General features: G+C 34.8%; 1 protein-coding gene across 6 annotated transcripts in view; it reads left to right on the top strand.

The window, feature by feature from the left end:
- LOC113064493 (pleckstrin homology domain-containing family A member 5-like) overlaps positions 1–12264 on the top strand; it is a 138178-nt gene that overhangs the window by 111192 nt on the left and 14722 nt on the right. For 4 of the 6 annotated variants that reach the window (XM_026235397.1, XM_026235384.1, XM_026235379.1 and 1 more), the window contains 2 exons: positions 2662–3112; positions 4378–4452. In XM_026235397.1, the coding sequence (XP_026091182.1) occupies positions 2662–3112; positions 4378–4452 (526 nt within the window). Of the gene's footprint in view, positions 1–2661; positions 3113–4377; positions 4453–6728; positions 6849–8641; positions 8696–11560; positions 11642–12264 lie in introns of all 6 variants that reach the window. The other 2 variants (XM_026235394.1, XM_026235376.1) reach the window with 2 other exon arrangements.

Below are 12264 nucleotides of genomic sequence, written 5' to 3'. Positions count from 1 at the left end.
AAGAGTGCTGTGTTTTATCTCCCACTCTCAGTCCCCTGATACATCCGCTCCACAACAAACTCCAGCGTCTGCAGGCAATGTTCCTGCATGAGCTCTTTATCATGACCCAACAGAGATTTTTTCCTCTGCCCGGTCTCAAAGCCTCTGTCGGCCCGGACCGGTTGTGTGGGAGCAGCGTATGCTGTCAGGTGCCATCCTCCTTTTAGGCTTGCAGTGGCAGAGTAGGAGGACGTGTGTTTGCTTTGCTTGTCTCGTCCTCCTCTCCTCTGATAAATAAGTCATGGAGCTTTGTGCTCGAGCACCACGAAAATTTGTCTCAGAGTGGATCAGAGTTGCTGTCAGTGCAGGAAGAGGAACATAAAGGTGAACGAGGAAAGAGAAACGGCGCTGTGTGTTTGTGTTATTTAAGATGCTGATTCATGCTGATTATCAAAAGGCATTTGTGAAGCATGTCTCTGCTCTGCCTACATTCTCTTCAGAAACTATAATCAATATTTGTGCAACTCATGCACGTATCGCAGCTCTCGCAGAGACTGCTGTCAAGCTCGTTTTTGACAGTATTTCTTGCATGTGCACGTTCTAACCAATCAAAAACTTTTTCCAGACTCTCAGAAGACTTTGGTTGCATGCCACAATCTGTATTTATTTTCTTAGGCAGCGAACTGAATTTTAAGCCGTTTAGTTTTACTGAAACAACGCTCAAAATGCAGGACACAAATAAAAGCAGATACAAATAAAAATTCAATCACATTTATTATCAAATTTATTTTATTTTAGATTAGAGAACTTTTAGCAGATGCGCTATTTCACTGTTAATTTAAAAAAAATGTAAACAATTAACAATGTTTTAAAATGTTTTATTGGGAAAAAATGTATTTATAATTATTTATTGTTATTTATTAATTATATATGTAATGTTGCATTTAGTATAACAAATCTTTTGTTTAATGCAAGTTTAAATTTTAAATATAGTACAATATTTATTATAATATTAAATATCATAAACTCAATATTTTTTTAATTGTTCAAAGTTTGTTATCACAAAATGTAGTTTTAGTTAATGCATGTCTCAATTAATATTTTGAAATACTAATGCTAAAATACTAATATTAGTATCATAATATTTGTAGTATTAATAGTATTCTAAATATTTCTGTTGTTTAAAGTTTTTGTAAAAAATAATAGTTTTTCAGTGTTGCATTTAGTTTAATACATATTTAGTTTCATGCATGATTTTATTGATATTTTTAAATATAATATTTATCATAAAACTTTAAATATTTTAACTGTGTAAAGTTTTTAAAATGTAGTTTTCAATGTAGTATTTTCTTTGATTATAATGAAAACGATTATATATCAATACTCCTCGACTGCCTGTGTTTAATTATATAAACTGAGCGAAACTAACTGCTGTAAAATGTAAATTAGGTTAATGTTGCTAATACCCTACACCAACGTAGATAATTGAGCTGGTTTTCTGCATCAAGCCAACATCATTTGGAGCTCCTCGTGTTCAGCAAATTGAGACATGAGTTTTGTGGTTGTGCATCTTGGCAGTCGGAGCTCTTTATTGATTTCTGCTCTGTCAGTACAAGGGTGCACATGCCAGACTTTTTAATGGTGCCTATAAAAGTGCCAAGCCGATCTTACCAGCTCCTGGTAAAGTGTAAATCTCAGTACAGTCAGAAAGCACAAAGGTTCCTGGGACACGTGCATCTTTTCCCTGCGTTTCCGGTTGCTGATGCATGTGCGTGGTAATTATTTCTGAGCGATCGGCAGATGACGAGTGATGAAAAATTAGAGGCGTTTAATAATCAGCCGGAGTGAAAGGTGAAGGCTTTGTGCTGTGACGAGTATAAGCATGACGCTTTTATCGTATACTAATGAGTCAGTGCTTAATTATCGCCTGCAGCACAACAGGAAATCATCACAAAGCCTTATTAGCATGATTGTATTATAAAACTCTCTTCTTCAAGTGGAGTTGTTTGTACATCGTTGACCTTTCTGTGACGCCAATTTGTTTGTCTTCAAGCATAACATCCTACAAAATGTTGCCAATCAGCATAAATAATATTTAAATTCGTGTGGAATGAATTTAAATTTAATTTAATGTCAAAATTAGCATACATTCATTAATGTGATTCACTAACATCGAATTTATGAAAATGCTATTCACGGCATAGTATAATTCATTTGAATTTGTATTTGTTTTTTGTTTTTTACAATATTACTGCTTTTACTTCATAGTTTAATTTAAATTTGATTAAAATATAAAAACAATTTTTTTATCAAATTTTTGGGTAACAAATTAATAAATATATAAATTACTTTTACACATACATTTTATAGTTTTTTAAATTAAATTTTTAAGTTTTTTTTTTTTTTTTTTTTTTTTTACTGTATTTTGTATTACAAAATTTTGTAGTTTTTCTGGATTAAGTTTTTTTTTTTTTTTTTTTTTATAAAGCATGTTTGAATTCAAATTAAAAAACATGGATTTTTTTTTTATTTTTAAATAGGGCTACAATTTTTTTTCTTAATTATGTATCATGTCTTAACTCAAACCCATGAAACATTCATTTATCTTTTAATTAAAAATGAAAATTGAACCCCTTTCATTTTTCAATTGCAGTTGGTGACGCCAATTTCTTTGTTTTCCAGCATTACATCCTACCAAACATTGCCGCGTAACATGCCGAGTCACCGTGCACAGATCGTCCCACGATATCCCGAGGGTTACCGGACGCTCCCTCGTAACATGCTGCGGCCGGACAGCATCTGCAGTGTGTCGGGGTCGATGTACGACCGGGCGCTGCAGCCCACGACTGCAGAGAAGCGGCGCTCCATGCGGGACGACACCATGTGGCAGCTGTACGAGTGGCAGCAGAGGCAGGCGCACAGCCGAATCGGATACGGGACGCTGCCCAGCCCCAAAACCATGAGCCAGATCGCAGAGTCCATCCCCACGTCCCCTTCCCACGGGTCTCTGGCCGGTTACCACACCTTCTCCCCTAATCGCCCCCTCAACCCGGATTCCCGCTCTGAAGTTTCCTCTCCGGTGTTTCGTGGGGACGTGACTATTGAACGCCGCCACCGACCGCACCTCTCCAAGGTACAGGGATCAAACTGGGAAACTGGGAAAATATTAAATAATTATTTCCAAGCCTGAAAAAAAAAAAACAGGTTTGGTGTTAGTGGAACTAGCTTTAGGTCCAAACTATATATGTATATATTAGTGCTGCCAAATGAATAATCGCGATTAATTCTATCCCAAAAAGTTTTCGTTTACATAATGTATGTGTACTGTGTTTATTTATTATGTGTATATATATATAAATACAAATTATAAAATGTATTTTTTTTATATTTACATGTATATACATTTATATATTTAGATTATTATATTTTATATTATGTATAAATATATTTAATATATACACCTAACATATTTTCTTAAATATATACATGCATGTGTGTGCATTTATATATACACAAGTTACAGTTAAGTCAGTTAAAGTGTGCTAACATTTGCAAGCAAAATGAATTCTCCGAAGCTAAATTTAACTGTCCCAGACAAGGGTATGAATACTTATGCAATGGAATCATTTAAAGGGATACTCCACCGTGTTTTCATATTAAACTATGTTTTTCGTGTAAAATGGATAACTATATTGTGTGGCGGAATACCATTGCAAGTAAGCACTTCATCTTGGCGCAGTAATATCTTCACTCGTGAAAAATCCTCTCACCCGCTCCCGCTCCCTCTAGTGAAGATATTACTGCGCCAAGACGAAGTGCTTACTTGCAATGGTATTCCGCCACACAATATAGTTATCCATTTTACATGCTTAGAAAAGCGCAACGTTTTGTTTTGTGTTACCGTCCTAGGTCGAGTTACACTACGCGAGTAACTGTATTTAAATAGGGAAAGCGTGGAGGTGTTTGGTAGCTTCTCTGCTTGGCCCATATTGAATGAATGGGCTAAGCTAAGTGCTTTCAAAGTTTCACCGTGCGCCAAAGCGATTGAGTGCACGCACTGAGACGAGAGAGGTATGTATCAACTCGTCTTAGGTAAGGGAAAAACATAGTTTAATATGAAAACATGGTGGAGTATCCCTTTAAGCTTTTTATCTATGATAAATTTGAATGCAGACTGATGTGGGAAAATAAGTAATTTAAAGCAGTTTAACATAAGGGTGCAACATAACAAAACATGAAAAAAAGTGTTATTTACAAGCCTTTAAGTTCTTCTGATGCTGTGGGTTTATTGCTCTCTTGACCAGAGTGGTCCGTTTCAATGCTCATGAGATCCCTGTGCTTTCCTCTCTCTCTCTCTCTCTCTCTCTCTCTCTCTCTGTCTCTCTTTCTCTTTGTCAGTACTCCTTTCCTGCCGAGCGCAGGCCTGTTCCTCCCTCACAGAGCATCACTGCACAGTCTCTGCAAGGCAAAACGGTACGCTTTCCCTCTTCTCCACCCACCATCTCCGTCTGTAACTCGCACATCCAACAACTTTGCTTTCCTCTCAAACTCTTTGCATTTTTCAGTTTGCAAGCCACCGAGGATTCGTTGAGGCTTTGGCTTGCAAATGAGCAGAAGTGTTTTACATGCAGAGGTTGAGCTGCTCATTTAAAGTCATGTCGTGAAATCAAAATGATCACATTTACTTCCATAACACACACTTCTGGTCTACTCGTGCACGATTTATGAGCGCATGTTATTCCAAAGGTCAAAAAATGGATCAAATTTGGTTTGATCTGAAAATATAGCATATGTTTTAGCAGTAAAATAGGTTGCAAATGGCAGTTCTAGTTGACTTTAAAGGTAAATGAACATTCAAATGTTCTTGTAGGAGTATTGCGTTTCAGTAGAGTAGGTTTTTCAAGCTTTAGGTCTTGAATTAAACAATGTGTTTATTGTGACAGATGAAGCACTAATACCATAAGCTCTTCTTAAAACTATAATTATTATTCTCTTACTTGACGTTTCTTAAGCTGCCTTTTTCCCCATTAAGCTTCTGCCTTTATTTATTCATTTTACAGATGCAAAGTACAACTGGCAGAAATCGCCTGCGATATTATTTCAGGCAGAGAGCATTTTAATGAAAAAGCCTGCGGTCAATTGATGAAATATTAATAGAGCTCCTCCATATGTGTTTCACTCATCATCGCTGGAAAGCTGCTGTAAAAATGTATTTCGTTACAGAGCATGAAATTCAATTTAGCAGCTTAAACGTTTCGGCTTGGGTAAAAGCCTCTTGGAGAGTTTTTATCATCTTTGTTTTTCATGACACAACTTACTTTATTTAGATGAATATAAACTAAGATCAAATGACAAACATAAGATAGTCTAGATCCCAGGGTTATTTTCTTCAGATTTCACTTAATTGGAGAGCAGAACAAGTTTTTAAGGATAAATTGGCATAAACCTCTGGGATTTTCCTTTTGAAAAGCAAATTAAAACTTTATCCAGCTGTTGTTTCTGGAAAATCCAGCTTGTGCTTATAGTTTCTTGCTCAAGAAGCTGGTTATTCATGGTTATGTAGTTTATGCAATTTACCTGAACTTGGTAGAGCTGATGATTATATAATACATATTTAATACTACAAATTAATTAATTATTGCATTTACAGATTTTCTACTTCCTGGACCAGTTTCGTTTTACTGTTCATAAGCTATTATATTATTCATATATTTTTTTAATTTACTTTTATATTTATATTTTTCTTTTTTATATATATATATATATATATATATATATATATATATATATATATATATATATATATATATATATATATTTTTTTTTTTTTTTTTTTTTTTTTTTTTTTTTGAAAGTTTTATTATTTTTGTTATGCTCAATTGTATATGTATGTTTGTATATACACAAGGATTCTAGTTTACAGATTTTTTTACTTTCTATTATTTATATGCTATTTATTTAGTATAGTATTATATGGTATATAAATTTTTTTAATATTTTAAATTAGCATTTATAAAAAAAAATCAGTTTTAGTAATTTTGTTGTGCTTGATTTTACATTCTTGAATACAAATCTAAACTTAACTTAAACTTATTTGTATACTATTATAGTATTTATAATTTTAAAAATAATGTGTATTTTTATATATTTTATGTTAGTTTTATTAATTTTGTGCTGCATTATTATATATAAATGTTTGTATACATACATAAATATATTTTTTCCAATTATTTATTTACAGATTTTCTACTTCATATTATTTATACTATTTTAGTATTCATTAAGACTTTGAAATAGCTTTTATTTTATTTTATATATTTTTTTATTTTTTAATTTCAGTTAAAGTTTCAGTAATTTTGTTGTGCTTGATTTTCCATTCTTCAAAGCAAACCTAAAATTATTTATATATTATTATAGTATTTATTATTATTTTAAAATAATTTTATTTAAAATTTTAGTTTCATTTTTTTATAATCTGTTAAAAGTGTTGTGCTTGATTTTACATTGTTAATAGAAAATTAAAATTCAAACCAGCTTGTAATTCATTTCTAGCTCGAGAACCTGATCTTTCATGGCTTCTACACTAGTTTATATGACTTCGCTGGTGGAGCTGGTTAATCATGTTAATGAGATATCACAGGTGTATGACACTCTATCCAGCACATGTCCTCTGTATCAAACATGGCCTGATTTCCCACAACCCCCTTCACGTCGGCTCACACTAACACTGCTCCTGTCGCCCGCTGCAGCCAGAGGAACTGACCCTGCTGCTCATCAAGCTCCGGCGTCAGCAGGCCGAGCTCAACAGCCTCCGTGAGCACACGCTCGCTCAGCTAATGCAGCTAAACCTCGATGCTGCCAACCCAAAGGTCAGCCTCGTGGATCGCTAGCCTGTGCATCCCAGAGTGAAGGGCTTGTTAGTTCCCCAACACAACCCAGCCTGTCCATTTCCAAGTCTGGTGGTTGTTTTCCATTGCTTCCGCATGCTGTTGTGGATTGGACGATGTCTAAAGAAATACGTTTCAGTGGCAGATTTAGTGCACGCAAGCGGTCGAAGGTTTGGAATAATTACCATTTTTGGATGAGGTATTTTATGCTCACTAAGGCTGCATTTACATGACAAAAAAAAAAAAACGTAATAATGTAAAATATTTTACCTTTTAAAATAGCTATTTTCTATTTGAATATAAGTTAAAGTGTACCATCATTTCTAAGCAACCATCTTAGATACCCTAGCAACCGCATGGCAACACCTTAGCAACCACTCCGGGAACCCTACCAACCGCATAGCAACACCCTAGCAACCATCCCAGGTAACCTAGCAACTGCATAGCACCACCCTAGCATCCATCCAAGAAACACTAGCAACCGCATAGCAACACCTTAGCAACCACTCTGGATACCCTAGCAACTGCATAGCAACACCCTAGCAACCATTCCGGGGGACCCTAGCAAAAGCATAGCAACACCCTAGCAACCACTCCAGGTACCCTAGCAACTGCATGGCAACACCCTAGCAACAACTCAGGGTACCCTAGCAACCACATGGCAACACCCTAACAACCATCCCAGGTACCCTAGCAACCACATAGCAACACCTTGGCAACCACTCCGGGTTCCTTAGCAACCACATAGCAACACCTTAGCAACCACTATGTGTACCTTAGCAACTGCTTAGCAACACCCTAGCAATCATTCCAGAAATCCTAGCAACTGCATAGCAACACCCTAGCAACCACTCAGTGGGACCCTAGCAACCACTCAGGGTACCCTAGCAACCGCATAGCAACACCCTAGCAACCACTCAGGGTACCCTAGCAACCACATTGCAACACCCTAGCAACCACTATGGGTTCCCTAGTAACTGTACGGCAACACCTTAGCAACCACTCCGGATACCCTAGCAACTGCATAGCAATTAACAAACTTTTTAACTTAACTTAAAATTTAATTTTAAACTTTTTAAACTGGCCAGGCTTTCTCAAGCCAACTTAAAGTTTGTCTTGACGAACTTTTTTTATCTAGTTAAAATTAATATTGCTGTTTTTAAAAACAAAACAAAACATTTGTTACAAAAATATTAAGCATTAATTGAGCAGGAAATCAACTTACCAGACCGATTTCTGAAGGATCATGTCAAATTGCATTTAAAAAAAATAATAGAAAGTTATTTTAAATTGTAATAATGTTTCATGATTTTACTGTATTGTTGATCAAGTAAATGCAAATTTGGTGAGCCTTTATTTGATAAATCTGAACTATTCCAAACTTTTGAGCCGCTGTTTGGAGAAACGTCTCTTCCTTTCCACTAGGATGTGAAATCCCTCCAGTCCTGTAGGTTTGGATCATGTTTTGTGCGGCTGCTGCATGCTTCTGACACAGTTTGAGGAACATGATCTGCAGAAGTTGTGTTTCTGTTTGCAATCCTCTTTTGATAGCAAGATGTTTTCTTTGGTGTGGACCCTTTATATGCAAGAAGCTCATTTCTGATTTGCTCTTCAGCTTGGTGTCTGGCTTATAAAAGTGCATGATGAACTTGAGGAGAAGGTGGAGTTGCAGTTGTTGACTTTGACTTTTTCTTTTGCACTTCCCCTGCTCTGAAGCCCACATCTATGGTTTTCTCACTGCTCTCCTCTCATCTTCTTTCTCTTGCCGTCTCTAGAGTGAAATCCTTTCCCATCACCTACAGAGGAATCTCATGTACTTGGACAGCCAGGTGAGGGCCTTTCCTGTTTCTCACTTCCTGTTTCTCATTGTCTTATTTCTCTGTCTCCTGTACTTTTATTACAGCGCAGATCAAATGGCCCACAGTGCATCTGCTGCAGTTCTTTGTTCTGTTGAAGTTCTGTTGAATGCAGATGGTGTCTCTTAAAATAGCAGTTCATTCAAAGCATTTTTAGCAACAAACCATGAGCCGGGTTCATTTGTATTTTTTAGTTTGTCAGGCTCAATTCTCAGTGGTAGCCTGCTGTGAAAGTATTGTATTTGTCATTGAACTAACAGATCACAGCAGTAACTTGTCTATTTTTGAGCTACATTTCATGTGTAACAGCTCTAAGAATTGACAAAATGAATATGTAGACAAGTATTCAGTAACTGATGGAATGAACAACTCATCCAATAAAACATTATATATATAATTGCTTTGAAATTACTCTTAAAGTTTAATAATTTTTTGTTGACATATTTATTTAGTTTGTCATTTTATAATTTTAACTTATTCTAGTTGCAAAGGCAACATTTCTTTTAATTTTAAGGTTGAGTTTAATAATTGTATTTTATTTTATTTTTCACGAATGCAGTTTAATAATTGTTATATAAATTATAAATAAAATTTATATTTATTTATTTAGAGATTTTTCTCTGTGCTATCTTATTAGTTATTTATTTTAATATTATAGTATCTTTTACAATTTCAAATGAGCTTTTATTATTATATTTTCATAATATAATTATATTTAGAATTTAATATATATATATATTTTTTTTTGACGTTTTAGTGTTAGTTAATAGCAAACCAGACTGTTGCAGTTTTCCTGTAATTCTTACAAAGTAATACTAATGCAGCATTTTTATTATTATTATTATTATGAAGTGCATCTCTGAATAAACATATCTTGGTTGACAGTTTGATATTTATATTAGCTTTTGTCTCCACTGACCTTTTTGAAAATGGTCAACTCAGAATAGCACTATCCAGCAAATCTTCTTTGACAGGAACCATTTATTGTTTTTAACATTGTATTGCGTTACTGAAGTGCACACAGTCATTATTCTGCAACAGCGAACAGGAAAAACGCATAAGTACAGCAGACATGTGATATCTGTTAGACAGTGGTGGACGAAGTACACAAATCAAGTACTTGAGTAAAAGTACAGATACGTATAGTAAAATATTACTCCAGTAAAAGTAAAAGTACTCCTTTTTCAAATTTACTCAAGTGAAAGTACAAAAGTACTCGATTTTTTATGTACTTAAGTAAAAAAGTACTGAAAGATAGATGTTTGCAATTTTATATAGGCTAACGTTACTTAATTTAATTTTATATTAGCACATATTTTTTTTATAATCCTACTGCTCAAAATCCCTTATGAAACAAAAATATATTGCAGTATATTGGAAAATATCATGTAATATATTAGGCATATATTCTTATATATATTTTTTTTTTTCCAATATATTGCAATATGAAAGCGGCAATCATTTGTATATTTTTCAATATATTATATAATATATGTATCATCAATATATTATTAAATGTATTCAAATATATGATATATTAGAAAATAAAAAGGGAAAATAATATATTACAATATATCACAATATATTTTAAGAAATATATTGGTAAATATATTTTCCTTTCGTAAGGGATGATAATAAGGCCTGAAGTTAGGAAGAACATTTTAAGGAAAATATAATTATATTTTCATAATGATTTTTTCCTTCTCAAATCTTGTCTGTGGTGTAAAAACACCCATGGCCAAACGGGGTGCATCTCACTTTGATAATTACTGTAGTTCTCAACATCACATCCTTTCTTTTGTCCCTAGATGTAATCTCTCTCTCTTTCTCTCTCTCTCTCTCTCTCTCTCTCTATATATATATATGTATAGGTTGTTGAATAAAAATATTTGGGCATTTTTTTATACAAATTACCTCAAGTTAGCACCAGCAAGCTTGTTAGCTGGACAGTTAGCATCAGCTAACAATATTTACTTATTTTCAGTACGGTTATGAATAAACATTCATGTCTGTCTACTCGTCTAGTTAATCGAAACAATATAACGTTACTGTTGATAAACAATATAAAAACAGACGTCACATAGTACATGCTAGCATTTTAATAAAACTGTTAATATTACGGCAGCGGGGAATTTGAACATGCACGAGTTATTTTATTTAATCTGTGTTAGTTTAATGTTTTTTTTTTTGTTTGTTTGTTTGTTTGTTTTTACCTAAAACGTGGGCTTAAATATATCACTCTTTACAGCGGATTTAGTTCCCAAACAACTGTCAAATTTGACCTAAATATTATTTTCAGTTACAATAATTAATCCTAAATTTCGACATTATCACTTACTTTTAGCAACATCAGACGCACGCGCGCTCACAAGATCTTCCGGTTCTTACTGACTCGCACTAAACGGTTCATTTGAATCAGTGAGTGGTCGACTCCAGAACAGCTGCAATCGGATCATTCTAATTCGTAAACGAATCATTTGGTGCGATTTGCGATCCCATTTAAAAGTTTATTTTGAAAAGACTCAGTTCGTTCATGATGAATCAGACACCGCTTCTGCGTGTCGGAGCACGTGATATATTATAGGGAGTAACGACATGTTTTATGAAATGTAGTGAAGTAAAAAGTACGATTTTATGCTTTGGAATGTAGTGAAGTAAAAGTAAAAGTTACTCAAAATAAAACTACTCCAGTAAAGTACAGATACTTGAAAAATGTACTTAAGTACAGTAACGAAGTAAAGCTACTCCGTTACTGTCCACCACTGCTGTTAGACTCAAAAGCTGTAAAAACAGTTTTTTTGATAATTCCTGTTACTCCTCCTCCTCCTCGTGCACTAGATGAAGGAGAATGAGCCAGTAATCTTCATGATTCACACTATGATTGAGAACTCTGCACCAAGGCCACAACTGTACCAGCAAGTAAGGTCTTGGAACCCACGGTCATGCTCCTCCCCTTTTGTGTCATGGCCCCGCCTCTTTGTTGAAGCTCCACCCCCTCACTGCCCCATCCTGTGTCGGTTTCGCTCCAGCACATCCCATTGGCTCTCCTTGTTGTTGTTTTCTTGTTGAAAGTGGAACTGGTATTGGCATGGCTTGATCGTTTCGTGTGAATCCCAGCTGCTGGTGCTAATGTGCCGTTCATTAGCAATGGCTCCATCCATCATGTGTGACTTTCATGTGTGACTGGAGTCCAGTGTGGTTTACCAAGCCTTTTGACACCTCCAAAAGAAAAGCATTGCCCTGCTTTTATGAGCTTTAAAGGCCCATTCACATCAGATAAAACTCTAAGTATTAAGTTTTAGCAATCATTTTATAAGAATAGAGAAGTCATGACTAAAACGTTAATGACACAGATGAACAATATTAGTTGAATCGTTATCAGATTACTACTCATGTATTTAAAGCAACATTAAAAATAATTATTGTTGGTGTGAACGGGCCTTCAGTAACCAGAAACCCCACGATGTCATGCAAATTGTTCGGTAAGCATTGGCTGTGCTGCGTGAAGTCAGTCATGTTGCAAACAAACAATTCCGAGTGAA

Source organism: Carassius auratus, chromosome 4 (assembly GCF_003368295.1).
Source record: "Carassius auratus strain Wakin chromosome 4, ASM336829v1, whole genome shotgun sequence".
NCBI classification, from domain to species: domain Eukaryota; kingdom Metazoa; phylum Chordata; class Actinopteri; order Cypriniformes; family Cyprinidae; genus Carassius; species Carassius auratus.
This window is presented reverse-complemented; position numbering and strand designations above follow the sequence as displayed.